Source organism: Leguminivora glycinivorella, chromosome 5 (assembly GCF_023078275.1).
Source record: "Leguminivora glycinivorella isolate SPB_JAAS2020 chromosome 5, LegGlyc_1.1, whole genome shotgun sequence".
Lineage (NCBI taxonomy): Eukaryota > Metazoa > Arthropoda > Insecta > Lepidoptera > Tortricidae > Leguminivora > Leguminivora glycinivorella.
In genome coordinates this window covers 3264703-3282841 of record NC_062975.1, presented here as the reverse complement: position 1 = coordinate 3282841, position 18139 = coordinate 3264703, and the positions used below count along the sequence as shown (strand labels likewise).

At 38.7% G+C, this 18139-nt stretch overlaps 2 protein-coding genes across 2 annotated transcripts in view; one reads left to right on the top strand and one right to left on the bottom strand.

Moving 5' to 3' along the window:
* The window catches only part of LOC125226452 (cAMP-specific 3',5'-cyclic phosphodiesterase-like), a 729130-nt gene that overhangs the window by 30612 nt on the left and 680379 nt on the right, over nucleotides 1–18139 (top strand). Inside the window, exon 2 of the mRNA XM_048130434.1 lies at nucleotides 160–334. Coding sequence (XP_047986391.1) covers nucleotides 160–334 — 175 coding nt within the window. The remainder of the gene's footprint in view (nucleotides 1–159; nucleotides 335–18139) is intronic.
* Nucleotides 7798–9535, bottom strand: LOC125226454. Its single transcript, XM_048130438.1, has 2 exons — nucleotides 8692–9535; nucleotides 7798–8429 (listed from the first exon to the last, which is right to left on the bottom strand). Exons 1-2 carry the CDS (start codon nucleotides 9469–9471, stop codon nucleotides 8409–8411), a joined length of 801 nt encoding a protein of 266 aa, XP_047986395.1. The 5' UTR covers nucleotides 9472–9535; the 3' UTR covers nucleotides 7798–8408.

Here is an 18139-nt window from a genome sequence, read left to right as displayed (position 1 = left end):
CATCAAACCGTCTGTCACCGTTAAAGCGTTTGTTAAATTTTATTGTATGGGGAGTTCCATAGTCGTCTGCTGCGTGACGACGATGTGTCTGTCAAATGTGGTTGATGCATCTGGCCTTCATTCTCTTCTAGATTCTGATGTTCCCAATTTGTTTGGCAGAACACAGCACGGCCACAGCGCACCTGTGGGGCCAGGGTGGCGGCGGCCGACGCGGGTGGAGTCGCAAGCGCACCTCCGCTCCGCAGATGAGCAATCCTCACGGGTCGACGCCGCGCGTGGCGCTGGTTCTGCGCTCGCGGCGGAGCTGGCCTGTTGCGCCGCAGTCTTATCGCAGGTATGACATATTTAGCGACTGTTTTACTTTTTTTACATACATACAATCACGCCTGTGTCCCATAAAAGGGTAGGCAGAGCATATGAAACTATGAGAGTTTTGAATGATTCACGGTTATTTTCATTAGACTTATATTGACCGGGATATACCTTGATTACCTTTTTGATTTTTGTCGAGCTCCCGATATTTCGACGCAGTTGCATGCATCATGATCACGGAAAACTGACGAAGGCGGGTGGATGTCAAAGTTGCGTAGACAGCAGCGCGCGATCTAACCCTCCTTGAAAAGGTAATCACGGTCTATATCATATGAAACTACTCAAGTTTCATTGCCACTTTTGGCAAAAAAGGGGTTGAAAGAAAATGAAACTGTAACATTGCAGTGACAGGTTGCCAGCCCTCTCGCCTACGCCACAATTTAACCCATATCCCACAGTCGACTTCTACGAAACCCACAGGAAGAAAGGGGGTGGTGAAAGTCTTAACCTGTCACCACACGGGACCTACTTTTTTGTATGAGTTAATCCAAACAATTTAATGAATCCCGTTAAAAAAGAGTCCATAAGGCCTGATTTAGACGGCGTGCGAACTCGCATGCGGTTTTAGTTATAATGCGGGATGTTTTTTATTTTTATTTATTTTTTTATTCTTTTTTTTATTTTTTATTTAGAACACATACAGTCATTTATACATATGAAAAGGGTGCATATAAATATACGCATGCAAACGTACTCTAAAAAAGACCTGGAGGTTCATAAAATTTAGAACAGTAAAAATACATAACACTTGCAAAGCTATGCTAAGGTAAGGCTAAGGTTACATAATACAATAAGTATTGAAAATACAAAAGTATGCAAAGATGGTTACTACGTAAATCTTTATAAAGCATGTAGTAACAAGTGAATTTAGAATGAAGATATCCAAGGTGTACCATAATTATATAAAAGATGAAGTTTAGCTATAATATAAAACATTTAACTTTTAGGAAGTAAAAAAGGTTATAAAATAATTTTCCTTAATTGGTTTTTAAGACTATAAAGAGAACTATGAAAGGGATCTATCTTACTTAGATGTCTATTACAATACTTGGGCACTCTTCTGAAGAACGTATGCTGTGCATATCTCTTACGAGCAAAAGTAACGTTAAATAGGGGTCTGGAACGTAAGGAGCGATGCGGAACATTAAAAAGCACCTTTAGTAAAAGGTTAGGGCAATGGATGGCATTTTTACAAATTTTGTAGAAAAACATAACATCTAAATAAATCCTACGGCTATTTAGGGAAGGGATATTAAAATACTTTAGTGCCATCGCGGTGTTATCGAAAACAGAACCAGTCCTGTAACTAAGTGATTTAATAACAACGTTCTGAATCCGCTCGAGTCGATCAATATGTACCTGGTACTGCGGCGACCATATATTGCTGAATTGTATGTTGAGGCACAGAATATATAATAGTACAAGTACAGAAGGCCCACTGCTTTGATGTTCACGACATGCCGCCTTTTTAAATACCTAAAAAATTCTAATAAAGAAACGAGCCGCACGTGCGCGGCGTCCGGCGATAGGGTTGCCTACGGATTAAAACGATTTAATACTCAGGTAAAATGTTATACTATTATATTCAAGTCTTGGGTATTTTCTTGGTATATATATATATATAGATATATATATATGGTATTTATATATTTTTGTTTAAGTTCCAACATCACAAGCCATATTAAGCCTTATTGAATCTTTTCAGGGGACTTAATCAATAGTAGATCTGTCTAAACATGTCCTATGGTATTTATTTTATTCATGATATCTATTTAACTAAGCATTATTAGCCATTCCACACGCGGACATAGCATATGAACCTTAAAAAAAACTCGCGACGTAAAGTAACATTAGAAAGTGCGAACGTGCGTTCCGTGAGAACACGCGCCACCCCTGATTAGGCCGCGAACTCGCGGCCGCCGGCATGTACGAGGGTCATGCCAAAATAAATTAGATACTCAAAATTTACATACTTTATTCTTTATTACAGCTATCTATTTTTTCGAAGTATTCACCGTGAACACGTATACACGTTTTCATCCGTCTAAACCACTTAGAAAATACCGATGACCACTCTTCTTTAGACACCTCAGAAATTTCGTAATTATACGCAGCCAACGCATCTTCTTTGTTCTCAAATCGCCTTCCTTTTACTTTTTCTTTAATTTTTAGGAAAGAGATAAAAATCACAGGGGGCTAGGTCAGGGGAATATGGGGGGTGGGGCAAAATAGTCACGTTTTTAGGGTTCCGTAGTCAACTAGGAACCCTTATAGTTTCGCCATGTCTGTCTGTCCGTCCGTCCGTCCGTCCGTCCGTCCGTCCGTCCGTCCGTCGGCGGATAATCTCAGTAACGGTAAGCACTAGAAAGCTGAAATTTGGTACCAATATGTATATCAATCACGCCAACAAAGTGCAAAAATAAAAAATGGAAAAAAATGTTTTATTAGGGTACCCCCCCTACATGTAAAGTGGGGGCTGATATTTTTTTTCATTCTAACCACAACGTGTGATATATTGTTGGATAGGTATTTAAAAATGAATATGGGTTTACTAAAATTGTTTTTTGATAATATTAATATTTTCGGAAATAATCGCTCCTAAAGAAACAAAAAGTGCGTCCCCCCCCTCTAACTTTTGAACCGTATGTTTAAAAAATATGAAAAAAATCACAAAAGTAGAACTTTATAAATACTTTCTAGGAAAATTGTTTTGAACTTGATAGGTTCAGTAGTTTTTGAGAAAAATACGGAAAACTACGGAACCCTACACTGAGCGTGGCCCGACACGCTCTTGGCCGGTTTTTTGAACTGAAATAGTCAAGTGTTCTAGCGGAAGTGTGCGGGGCAGCGTTGTCGTGGTGCCAGAGCAGGTGCCGGGTTCCTGACTTCGGCCGCTTGTCACACCAAGCTGACAGTACTCTTGGGGCACAAACTGTCACATACCATTCTGAATTAACTGTCTTTTGATCTTCTAGCACTATTGTAGCAATATGTCCCGTCTTGCAGAAAAATGAGGCAACCATTTGTTTTTGTGTGCTTCGGGTTCGGCGACATTTTGTTGGCGTCGGCTCATCTTCAAAACACCATACTGTGGACTGTCGCTTTGTTTCGGGATCGTAGTTATATAGCCATGTTTCGTCACCTGTAAGTATATCATATACGTTTTTGTTCTCGCCTGCGTCGAATTTATCTATCATAAATTTGCACCAATCCACGCGACGGTCTTTCTGTAAATCGGAGAGCTTGTGCGGCACCCATCTTGAACAACGCTTATGAAGAGACAGTTTACTATGAATTATAGTTTGCAATGCTGCTGATCCAATGCCCAGTTCACGCTCGAGCTCTACATATGTAATTCGTCGGTTCGCACGAATATTTTTTTCCATAGTCTTTACATTTTCTTCAGTGACTGCGGTTGGCGGCCGTCCGGTCTTCGCCTCATCTTCAAAGCTCTCCCGTCCTCTTTTAAATCAATTGAAAACAGTTGCACGTGAACACGCAGACTCTCCAAAAGTCGAGACTAAAAGTTCAAAACACTCTTGAGGTGTTAAACCTTTTTTAAAGTCATAATATATCATAACACGAAAATCACGTCGAGTAAGCTCCATTGTTGCGGAAAATTCCCGCCAAAATTATTTAGAAAAAAAATAATTGAAAAAGGAATCCTAAGAATTTCCAAGTGTTCAATTTTTAAATTTATAAGCAGATAACCTACCTTTACATTGGTGTATAACTGGCCAGTATCAGTCAAATGACCATGGAGTATCTAACTTCTTTTGGCATGACCCTCGTACTTGTAGCGCGGCGATAGAATCGCGGAGTGAGCCGCCCCTGGTTGAGCCATCAAATGCCGCAATGTAATAAAACTCGTATGCGAGTTCTCGTACCGTCTAAATCGGCCCTAAGGCTAGATGCGAGATGCGACTGGGACCGAGAGCGTGCAGCAATTTCGACGAGAGTACGCAATGGGACAATTTATTTATTTATTTATTTCATTGGTTCACCAACAGTTATTTACACTAAAAAGTGATGTTATACATTGAAAGAAGTATTTTTCTAAGTGTAATAACCACTTATAGGTAAACACCACATGCTTTTGCAATTTCGTGGCGAAGTCACCGCGCCCTTTTAGCTCACTTGCAAAACGACAGTGCCAAGCGTGGCGATGCACGCATTGAGGGTATGTTACGACAGACTGACATAGATATAATTTGAAGACAAACCATACGCATTGATTTATTTCAACCTTAAATTGTAACTGTTACGTAGGATGCGTAGACTAAATATTCTAATTTTTGACATAGACAACTTTGCATAATTTGAAGACAAACCATATTTCACGAAAGTGCAATATAATTTCAACCTTAAATTGAAATACTAACGTAACTTTAAAGTTTCCGGTTCATAAATCGTACTCGCTTGTTAGCATTACTTGTTAGGTATTCCTTTGTGCTATAATTGGGACGATTGATTTTAAATTAATTGAATAATATCTGGGCGTTCTATTTTAATATATCACGTCTTTAGATAAGAAAAAACTCTTATAAATACAAAAACAAAAAAAAAGACAAAAAACAAAAATTTAATTTCTGGCCGGGATTCGAAACCCTGACACCTACGATCTATCTTTTTTTTTTTTATTTATTGAATAATAAACGAAAAATTACACATTCTTACACAAGACCCATCGTTGGTAAAACCTTGAAGAGGTTTGTGTGCCGATGGGGAGTTCAGTATATTACTTAACTATATCTATGCCTACGTTTTGCGTACGTTATATCTGCGAACATTAGACCGACCTCGTACGACTGAGCTAAGCGGAATCGATGCGCGCGCGGCGAAATTAACGACCATATTTTACGTTTACTAACGCGAAAGAAAAACTCATGAAAACTCGAAAATTCGCGTTTTCCGGGATCTAAGGCTACGCTAGATCGATTTTTCACCCCCGAAAACCCCCACATAACAAATTTCAGCGAAATCGTTAGAGCGGTTTCCGAGATCGTCGGTATATATAAATAAATAAATAAATATACAAGAATTGCTCGTTTAAAAGTATAAGATTTCCGGTTAAATGTAGGGAATATTACAGTAGGTATCATTACAAAGGACGACTTACCTTGAAGGCCTAAGTCTCTTCCGATTACTTTCGTTTATTGGTCACTTTGATCAGATATTTTTACTCTCAATTGCCTAAATGAAACTCCAGAATAATAAGAACGCCAAATAAAAAGTTGCAGCTAATTTATTTGTCAAAAAACCGGCCAAGAGCATGTTGGGCCACGCTCAGGGTAGGGTTCCGTAGTTTTCCGTATTTTTCTCAAAAACTACTGAACCTATCAAGTTCAAAACAATTTTCCTAGAAAGTCTTTATAAAGTTCTACTTTTGTGATTTTTTTCATATTTTTAAAACATATGGTTCAAAAGTTAGAGGGGGGGGGGGGGGGGGGACGCACATTTTTTTCCTTTAGGAGCGATTATTTCCGAAAATATTAATATTATCAAAAAACGATCTTAGTAAACCCTTATTCATTTTTAAATACCTATCCAACAATATATCACATGTTGGGGTTGGAATAAAAAAAAAAATATCAGCCCCCACTTTACATGTAGGGGGGTACCCTAATAAAACATTTTTTTCCATTTTTTATTTTTGCACTTTGTTGGCGTAATTGATATACATATTAGTACCAAATTTCAGCTTTCTAGTGCTAACGGTTACTGAGATTATCCGCGGACGGACGGACGGACAGACAGACATGGCGAAACTATAAGGGTTCCTAGTTGACTACGGAACCCTAAAAAAGATGGCTTAGTTACCTTTACAGGATGTAATTTTTATAACCGGCAATATTTAAGATGGCTATCATAACTATATATTAGTCAAAATAATCCTAAATTTCCATAAATTATGGGCGAGACCTGTACTGGTATTAAATTATCAGCTATTATATTCTCATGATATCATCAATTTCGGCGCAAGACAAATCATATGTCCAAATATATACAAAATACAAAAATACAAAAAGTTTATTTCATTACCAGACATAGATAAAATATAGGAATTAAACAGTAGGTATAGTTACATTCAGAGATAAAATACAGTATGGTTAGCAATAGCCCTCACACTAGGTCAAGCCTGTGACGTGGGGGCTCAGTGAAGTACCAGAAGATTAATCAAAATGGCGATGCGAAGAATACAGATATAGCGAGAGTTTACATGAATCTTACCTAAATAAAATATATTATATTAAATCGAAAACTTAAAATTCGCAAAGCAATTCGGCGACGTCTAGGTATAATGAAAGAAAAATTTTGTACGTTAATGAATCTTGAATACTTGACCTAGGTTAATAGAAATAAATTTGATATTTAAGATTTTTAATAATGCCTCAAATTATCCTTTAGCGACAGAAATGAAACTTTAAATTTTTTTATAAAGTTTAGAAACGACGGTTGGCTTAATAAGTTACGCCAGATAATTGTAATTAAAATGTAGAATTTTGAAGATTCATTAGTTGTGTTAAACTGGAACGACGAGGAGTTCAGCAATTAAAATAAATTGCTAATTCGGCCATAATTTTATTATTATGGTAAAATACAATTTAAAAATGTTTTCAATAGCAGTACCAGCTATAACCAGTCAAGCATGGTCAGTAAGGCTAGCACATGTTTGGCGCGACAATATCTCGTCGCGACATAGACCACTCTGTTTCCAAGTATATTAATAATAATGACATAAGAAAGAAAATAAATACTGAGAATGACATAAGGACGGGTAGTCTATGTCGTGCTAACATAATATCGCACCAATCATGGCCAAGCCCTGCAGAATAAGCGGTTTGAGAGACATATATATGTGGTTTTAGATTTAGATTTAGATTTAGATTTCTTTATTGGTAAATTTATAACCAAATTTACAGGTCAACAAAAATTTGTACATTACAATGTGTAATACAGTTCATAAACAATTTATATACTCTTTATTACAGTGTTACAACCAGAATAACATATATAAGCATAGGTATTATGGATTTTCGGGACAACGACTCCTTTTGAGGAACTCGTTGATGTTATAATAAGCAGACTCTAATAACATTTTTTTGAGTTTGCTTGTAAATATAGCATCGGAAGGTGATTCTTTTATGTCAGTAGGTACACAGTTGTATAGATTAGGGCCGACAACGTCCAGCATCGCACGGGCCTTCGCTAGCCGACGGCGAGGGGGCACTAGTAGGTCACGTCTGCGCGACGGTCGATGGTTTATTTCGCCGTAGGTTTTATAATTTTTTAGGTTCGAACGGACGAATTTGCATGCCGTTAATATGTAAACACAGGGCAGAGTCAAAATACGGTGCTTTTTAAATAACTCCTGCGCTGGGTGATCAGCTGGTTTTCGGTCAATAATACGTAAAGCCCTTTTTGCATTTTGAACATCTTGTCTCGGCTAGCAGATGTCGCCCAAAGATCAACACCTTGTATTAAAATGGAGTGGAAATAGCCAAAATAGGCTTTTCTGACGTTCTCACTCGTTAAGGTTGGTGCCAATCTTGAGAGAGCATAGCACGCCGATGACAGCCTGTCACACGCGTGGTCAATGTGCGGTGTCCACGTCAGCCCGGAGTCGATCACGAATCCCAAGTATTTGGAGGAGTCCGTTTGGGGTACAGGAACGTTATCTGCTACTATATTAAGTGGTAGGTATTTTTTTCGCAACTTAAAGTGTACAATATTTGTTTTATTTACGTTGAGCAGCATACCGTTGGATGAGAACCACGAAGCCATTTGGTGCATCACTTGACATAACTTTAGTTTTAGAGAGTCTACATCTTCTGCGTTTACTATAAGACAAGTGTCGTCGGCAAACATTACGTATTCCGGGATATCACAAGCTGTTGAAATATCATTCACCAGGAGGAGAAAAAGGTTGTTTCCCATTATGGAGCCTTGAGGGACCGCACAGCTTCCTATTGGATCGAGGTCAGATTTGGAACCGAGAACGTAGGTGCTCTGTTTGCGGTCACTCAGGAACGACGCTATGATATCATGGAAGCAGCCTGAAAACCCATAGGAAGATAGTTTGGCGAGAAGCAGCGCGTGATCAATCATTTCGAAGGCGCGCGACAGGTCGCAGAAGACGGCGGCGACCTGCCGCCCGCCCTCGAGGTGCGCCGTCACCCGCGCCACGACGTCACGCGCCGCGTCCACGGTAGACCTACTAGGCTGGTAAGCGTATTGTTGCCGATTTAGCAAGTTGTTTATTGTAATATGATTCATTATCCTGGTACTCAACAAACGCTCAAAGATTTTAGAAATTACCGGTATGAGCGATATAGGCCGGTAATGCTTAGGCAGATGCATTTCGCCTTTGCCTTTATAGATGGGTTGGACCTTTATCTTCTTTAGAACGCTTGGATAGGTTCCCTGACACACACACTCATTAAACAACGTTAGTAGCAGTGAGATGACAGTCGGAGGCAAATAGTCAATAAGGCGAGTCGACATATCATTTATATCCTTTGATTCCTTTCGTTTGATTTTTTTGCATGCGAATATCATCTCATCCAGCCCAAACGGCTCGAATTTAAAAGGCGGGCACGTAGCAGGTAGGTATTGCGTGAGGTACGTAAGTGCCGTGCTAGTGCACGGTACGGCATTGTTAACGTTGGTTTCGATGTAATACCGGTTTAGCAGCGCAGCGGCGGCGGCGGCGCGCGTGCCTACGCAGTCGCCAGCTGACCGGCTAACGAACACATCGATAGCACTATTACCTTTATTATTTTTACATGTCTCCGTTGATATGACACGCCACATGCTCCTGCCCATGTCATCCTTGCAGTTAGATATGCAACCGTTTATGAAATTACTACGTACTTGCCGTAATTTTATCCAGTATTCATTTTCCAGCTGTTGTAGGTGCGTGCGAGACTCGACGCTGTCGGAATGAGTCGTTATGTAATTTTTCAATTGTGATATTTTTACACGTAATTTCCTTAAAGAATCGTTGACCCATTTGTGTCCAGTTTTTTTCAGTAACTGTTTTTTTAGAGGGAAGTATGTTTCAAATTTATTTTTGACGACATTCATAACAAGTTCCATAGCTTTACTAGGACATGATGTTTTTTTGAGTATTTCGTCCCACTGATATGTATCTAGGCACTGACAAAACTCCTGTTTTCGTTGTTCTGAGAAAGTTCTTTTAAGAACATGCGAATTTTTTTAAGTCACAACAAGATACATTCTTCACATCTGATTTTATTATATTTGAGTAGGCAATGGATTGTTCCAGAACAAAACCTATACCTATATGTGGGACGATCGCTATTCTAAATTCTCCAAAGATCACATCCTGTAAAGCATGTCCTATATTTTTTTTATATTCTTTGAAGACTCACTGTTGAAACACAAACAAAAGTTAAACAGATTCAATATTAACAGATTGACATTGATCGATTTGTTTGAATACATTTCGTAGGTATCCGAAACCATTTTTTTGTGTGAATATAAGTAAATACAAGTATTTAATAAATCCATGGAATGGCATGGCATGACATGTGCTTTAATGTTCTGACAATGCCTTTATCGGCAAATTTCTTGGTCATTAATCACAACCCTCCCCATCAGCCCCCTTTCCTGGTACATTTTCAAATAAAAGGTGTTTATTGGTTTTTAAAACGTTATATAATGCAAAAAAAAATACTTTTACAACTGGAGCCACGTTGAAACCATAGTGATTTCTTTAATGTTCAATAATTCTTTTTTAGGGTTCCGTAGTCAACTAGGAACCCTTATAGTTTCGCCATGTCTGTCTGTCCGTCCGTCCGTCCGCGGATAATCTCAGTAACCGTTAGCACTAGAAAGCTGAAATTTGGTACCAATATGTATATCAATCACGCCAACAAAGTGCAAAAATAAAAAATGGAAAAAAATGTTTTATTAGGGTACCCCCCCTACATGTAAAGTGGGGGCTGATATTTTTTTTCATTCCAACCCCAACGTGTGATATATTGTTGGATAGGTATTAAAAATGAATAAGGGTTTACTAAGATCGTTTTTTGATAATATTAATATTTTCGGAAATAATCGCTCCTAAAGGGAAAAAAGTGCGTCCCCCCCCCCTCTAACTTTTGAACCATATGTTTAAAAAATATGAAAAAAGTCACAAAAGTAGAGCTTTATAAATACTTTCTAGGAAAATTGTTTTGAACTTGATAGGTTCAGTAGTTTTTGAGAAAAATACGGAAAACTACGGAACCCTACACTGAGCGTGGCCCGACACGCTCTTGGCCGGTTTTTTTTATAAATTGATGGCATGACAAACTAATTTTATTTTCATGGTCCAATAAATAAATATTAGGATATCATTCCAAAGATTGACAGAGCCCCACGGCTTGTCATACATCGGAACATTATAATATACTTAATACCAATTCTACATTTATTTACGTAGAGAACATCCACGACTCGTCGCAGCTAAGACTGTTACCTTAGCAACAGGCAGGCAGGGTCACATAACCACTAGACCAGACTGATGGTCCATGTTTAACTCGTGTAACTTTTAGTATTTTCGTATAATGTGACATACAATCTATTCGTATTTTTGTTTTTCAAAAATGAAACCGTGAAAATAATTATCAACCTCTGAATCTATCTCTTTTACTCTAAAAAATCTGTTTTAAATTAGTTGAGGGTATCATGTAGACACCAAGTAAAATATTTTGCTAAGGTCTGATACCTATTATTTTTTATTATTTGAAAGCTTGTAATTCAAAATACACGTGTAAAGGAAAGTTTTTACGTAACACAGTTTTGTGGAATTATTCAATACGATGTCCTTTATTTTTCGAGCAATAAAATAATATTACTTGATATTGTTCGGACAGTTATTGTCAATACGGTTGATCGGATTACTAGTTTTCCAATACATACGGCGCTCTTATTACTACTACTTATTACTTACGTGGAAATTCGCATCTGTGTATGTATAAACGTCATTGTACAAGCCAGGTTTGAACCCGGATTAAAAGTCAGGCGTCATCCGCCCAGCCACACTATATATATATATATATATATACATACATATAAACAAATATTATTATAGGACATTCTTACACAGATTCACTGAGTCCCACGGTAAGCTCTAGAAGGCTTGTGTTGTAGGTACTCAGACATCGATATATTTAATATATAAATATACATATACATATACATATATACATAGATAACATCCATGACTCAGAGCTCAGGAACAAATATCTGTGCTCATCACACAAATAAATGCCCTTACCGGTATTGGAGCCCGGGACCGCGGCTTAGCAGGCAGGGTCACTACCAACTACGCCATCAGACCGGTCTCCGAAATATTTGGTTCTTGATATAAACAAGGTAATAGACGTGGGTAATAATTGGTATTAATGATAATGGACAGTTATGTGAACAGTGTGCGTTTGCATTTATGTGAAAGTATACAGAAGCAACTCATAATTTTGCGTTATGAATAAATTATTTATTACCTTTTATAATAACTTGCAAGTATTGAGAAGCGTCTATGGGTGAATCAACTTTTTCTTGCAAAAATTATGGTACTTAAACTATGTGCAATTGATGTAGAGCGCCTATATTTTAAATAGCATTATTTTGCATATAATCAGGGTGCATTAACATCTGTAAATGGAATGAATACGTATTTAACAAATTACTTAGATATTAATTGTAGCCTTAAAAAAGTTGCGATAAAATTTACTGTACCCGTCCCATAAGTCATAACTTATAAATTCACGTAAATAATTACCAGTGAATAAATAAACACCCTGTATATATGTAGTATAAACCGGACAGGTACCCATATTCGATGCGACACAATACCTGTCCAAGTTTGAAGTAGCTTCCCTAACTTGCGGAGCATTTAGAAGTTTCGGCAAAGTGACAGGGAGACAATTGTGGTTCGAGAGGAAAGGGGACGACCGACTCTCCACACAAGAGTAGCCCTCATTTTCCTCCTTGGGTATTGATAATATGGAAAATCTTGTATAAGTATTCCAATCATTAGCTAAGCTAGTCTACCTACGTTTGAAATTTTGGAAGTTTAATTTATTAAAAAAAAAAATAAAAATATTACAAAAAAAATTAAAGAGATTTTTTTTTGTAGGTAGACGTTTGATGGTAAATATTAAAATATTTTTATTTTATTTAACGCAGGCAGGAAGCTGTGAAACCAGGGGATTTGTGCTCTATAAACTACAGTATGGGGTTCTTCAAAAAAGGAGTGTTCAAGTTTCTAAAGGGTCGGCAACGCGCATGTGACACCCCTTGAGTTGCAGCCGTCCATAGGTTACAGTGACCGCTTTCCATCAGGCGGGCCGTATACCTGTTTGCCACCGACGTGGTATAAAAAATCTACAACGATCAATAAAATTTTAAAACTAGGTTCGTTGTGACTAAAATACATCAAACTGTGTAAAATATTTCTAATAATATCAACATTCACGGAGGAAAATGAGGACAACGTTGGTACGAGATACCGCTTTAAGTATGGTCATCCCCTTTCGTTTTAAGTCTCATTCTCTCCGGTTTGATGGATCGTACTTTTACATTTCTGTTGTACTTTCCAAAGTAAATACGGCCCGGTTTTGTTGGATTGGTGTTTAAGTTAAGTGCTTTCTGTTATCATCATCATCATCATTGGCCACGTCATCTATTGCAGATGATTGTTGCAGCGGCTAGTAAATCATGTAATATGGGGGAGGTTGATAGCAACGTCTCCGGTGGCTAAAGACACCTATACCAGAGCGGCATCTTCTACCACAGCGATCGCAGACATGATATGACATGAGAGTTCAGGGGAGGGGGGCGCGTAGTTTTTAGGGTTCCGTAGTCAACTAGGAACCCTTATAGTTTCGCCATGTCTGTCTGTCCGTCCGTCCGTCCGCAGATAATCTCAGTAACCGTAAGCACTAGAAAACTGAAATTTGGTACCAATATGTATATCAATCACGCCAACAAAGTGCAAAAATAAAAAATGGAAAAAATATTAGGTTACCCTCTCTACATGTAAAGTGGGGCTCATATTTTTTTTCATTCCAACCCCAACGTGTGATATATTTTTGGATAGGTATTTAAAAATGAATAAGGGTTTACTCAGATCGTTTTTTCATAATATTAATATTTTCGGAAATAATCGCTCCTAAAGGAAAAAAAAGTGCGTCCCCCCCCCCTCTAACTTTTGAACCATATGTTTAAAAAATATGAAAAAAATCACAAAAGTAGAACTTTATAAAGACTTTCTAGGAAAATTGTTTTGAACTACGGAACCCTACACTGAGCGTGGCCCGACACGCTCTTGGCCGGTTTTTTCTGTCTGAAGCTTTCTAACCAATCCTCGTCATGTTTGTCTACACCCGCTTTAAGGTCACGGCGCCACTCTGGTCTCATCTCAGCCTTAGATTCCCAAATGTGAGGTTGAATATTAAAGCAGATCAGGTACCTCTTGCAGCAATCCTTAAATCTAAGCTTAGGGCGTCCAACCGGCCTCTTAGCATTTGATTCAACATGACTTGACGCGAGAGTCTGGTATGATCCATTCTATGCACATGGCCAAGCCAAGTGAGCCTTCTTTGCTTTAACATTGCCGTTATAGAGGAACAATTTGTTTTAGCTAGCACGCTTTCTGATAGTCGCCGGTAAAATTTGAGGATTTTCGTACCAGCAGGGGCGGCTCACTCCGCGATTCTATCGCCGCGCTACAAGTACATCCTGGCGGCCGCGAGTTCGCGGCCTTCTCAGGGGTGGCGCGCGTTCTCACGGAATGCACGTTCGCACTTTATATTGTTACCTTACGTCACGAGGTTTTTTTAAGCGATGTCCGCGTGTGGAATGGATGATAATAATATTAGTTAAATAGACTTATTGAATAAAATAAATACCATAAGACATTCTTACTTAGATCTACTACTGATTAAGTCCAATGGAAAAGTTCAATAAGGCTTGTGATGTTGGAACTTGAACAAAAATATATAAATACAGTATATACCTAGAAAGTACCCAAGACTTGAATATTATAGTGTAACATTTTATGTGAGTATTAATTCGTTTGGATCCATTGGTAACCCTATCACCGGACGCCGCACACGTGCGGCTCGTTTCTTTGTAAGAATTTTGTAGTATTTAAAAAGGCGGCATTTCGTGAACATCAAAGCAGTGGGCCTTCTGTACTTGTACTATTATATATTCTGTGGTACCAGCTTCAAGTGTATTAATTTTCCGTGACGTTCTCGATATCGAATAACGTATTAAAACGTCATGGTGGCTGGAGTGATTCAGGAGTGAAATTCATCACTGTCGCAGTTGACTAGTCGAGACAGCAGATAATTAACATGACATGAACTCTAACTAGCTGTCTGATGTTTCAATTACTTACTATTGTTACTGACAGAAGGTTGGGAACTGTAATCTTGTTAATCAGCTATTCTATTTCAATTCAACGTCATCAATTCTAGCTTTATCTTATCAGTTACGAACAAACTTTCATTGGGGTACAACATTTGAAGAAGTTTTAGAGAAGGACCAGATTTAAATCAAAAATGCATTTTACTGCAGTGCTCGGACATGGCCCGCAGGCCGTACTTTCTCCACCACTGACTTATATTAAATTATTAACAGACGATTGCCACAAAATCTGCTTTAACGTTTGAAAAGTGAATCTTTCGGCTAGTGGACTCGCATGTTTAGTTTTGAGTAACTTTGTCTTTACTATTAACATTTAATAGCACATGACCTTTGACGTCTGTCATATCTGCCCTCCCTTAGCCGTCTGTCATTCTTGGGATTTAATCACATACCTACATTCTTATGCAACTTTACGACATCAGGTTTAATATCAGTTTTATCTAAGTTAGTACTGTAAATGTACTTCTGGTTCCTTCTTTCTATTCTACTTCCTTTTTACATATGCGATGCTAAACGTCGCAAACGTGTTGACGACAGCTGAGGTTTCTACCTTCGTCGGATTTTATTATTTCTTCAAAACTGTAGGATATCAAACTTGTATACAATAAAACATCGTCATTTTATATCCCGGAGCAATTCGAGTTTTGGTTTTTCAATTAATTCAATGTAAACGTGCGTGTTTGCACGGAACGATGCGGATCAACGGATATCGGAAACGTTTCATGCTTTACCCTTTGTTTCATCCTTTATTAAAGGCTTTTTTATGTTTTCCTCACGATATGTTCCTTCACCGAAAAGCAACTGGAAAATATCTAATGATGTTTTACACAATTTAAGTCTCGAAAAACTAATTGGTTTGGACCCGCAACCTCCGTATTGAAAGTTGCACGCTATTACCGCTAGGCCACCAGCGCTTTACCTAATTTATGTCTAATGTTTTATTGAATAAGATTAAAATGCTATCTACGGTATAATTTTCTCGGCAACGTAACTTTACTTACACAAATCTGAAAATCAGGCAAATTCACTAATTTACGTCAACTCTTCAGCTGAAGTATTCACGCGAGTCGGAAACGATAAAATACGCTTGCAATAACATATTGAATGTACGAGTATTTCTATCCCATGTTACATCACACACTGCTGCGTATTGACATTGAGTTGTGTTGTTAAAACGTTATGTTTTGATTGCCGCGTGCCGTCCAAACCACAGAATATATAATAGTACAAGTACAGAAGGCTCACTCCTTTGATGTTCACAAAACGCCGCCATTCTAAATTCTTACCTACATTAACAAACGGACCGCACGAGTGCAGACGACATTGAATTCTATTGCGCCGCGCGAAGGTCGTCGCCACTGAATGGGCCGCGAACTCGCGGCCGCCGGCATGTACTTGTAGCGCGGCGAAAGGATCGCGGAGTGAGCCGCCCCTGTCCAAACTCAAAACATTAGCGGCCACAAACTAAAATGCCACATGCTAAAATTATTATTTAAGCGCATGGCGTATATTTGCAGACAATTAATATTATAAGTCGACATCCAGGTTACGCAACCAACCGATCGCGTCAGGTGTCAAATTGGTATAGAGATCCACCGGGCTGCCTTGGAAACGTCTCTTAGGGCATCGTTCGACTATGTGCTGGGTAGTTTGATCCTCAAGGCCGCAGTCTCATAACGGACTATCAGTCACATGCTAAAATAAGGTTACTTTACTTAAGGTCACTTGCACCACCGAAAATGGAGGGTTAACCCATCATTTTATATGTAATTTGACAGTTGACAGCCCAATAACCTTGACTTAAGGGGGTGGGGGGTGGTGCAAGTGGGCCTTAGGTACATAATCTTACGTTTCCCACCCCTGACTGCGTAGCGAACCTGTCAGTCACTTGCGATAGAACGAAACATGCTATCGCTGTCGCATTTCTATAGCGAGAGCGAGCAATAGAGGGAAACAAAGCGTTAAATTGATTTCATATAAATATATTTGGGTATGCTGAATTGTGTAATATTCTAAAACTTAAGAATAGCGATAGAACGCGGTGCGATCGCAATGAATAATATATTTCCCGTCCTTTCCCTTGTCTACTTGACAATTAGAATTACACGTGCTCCGAAAACTTAGGTATAATGATATTTATGAATTTTATGATACCCACATGAACAAGTTACCTTCATTCATATTGTTTGATTGTATGCAAATCATGTGTTTGAAAAGTACATACCGTAGAAATCTAATTTCCTTAATTTAAGTAGTTTGACTGCAGTAAACTACGAATCGATTATCGCCATCCGACTGCTTGATCGACTATTTGTTGGTCCATTTTCCGATTCTGTGACGAATAAAGGAAGTTTAAATAAGTTGTACAGATTATTCTTTTTTTTTCAAAGCCTTATCTTTATACGACTGTCATTGTTACATTGTTCCATGTAAAGTGATGATCCGATTTAGATTAAACGACGCAGATGATTTCGATGAATTAATGCAGAATAAGTTTTGGATCTATGCTTACTAACTTATTTATTTACTGCTGTGGCGTAGCGACTCGAAACGGAATTTGCCCCCTTAAGGACCCATTTAGACGGTACGAGAACTCGCAGACGAGTTTTATTACATTGCGGTATTTGATGGCTGTGCAAAATTGTATGTACCCTCAACAGCCCGCAATGTAACTAAAATCGCATGCGAGTTCGCACGCCGTATAAATCAGGTCTAACGCCAGACACCGCCAATCGCCATACTTCTCTGTCTAAAGCCACTACTTCTATCGAAAGCTGCCGGCACACGCCGAGTTCGGTAATGTTTGATTGCACTTCGTTTCTCCAGCAATACCTACCTAGCCAAAATTATAATCGTTGACGCTAGACGCTGAACGAAACGCAGTCTGGCTCTGTCATGTCAATAGCGTGCGATAGAAATAACTAGCTACGATAATATCGTAAGCTGTTCATTTGGCTACGCACCCTGGAACGTCCAGACGGTTCTCGCCAGTTCTCGCCCATTGGTACCGGCGAACAACGTACGACGCCGTGTTTTCTCTCTCTTCATTTGCAAAGTTGGCACCATGGATGCGACACGTCGGATGTAGTTCGCAGTAGGCCCTTTGATCTTCCATCTCGTGGTTCCTGTAGAATCTATAGGTTTTTTTTTATTTCGACTACCACTTGCGATTGATTAACGAGATAATTCAAACAGGCTACCATTAACATAAAAAGTACAATACCTATACAACATTTGTACTAGCTTTACATACCTACTACTGCTGTACTAGCTTTAACTTTGCATGTGTGGCCGAAAGGAAACTCATAGGTAAGCGTGCTCC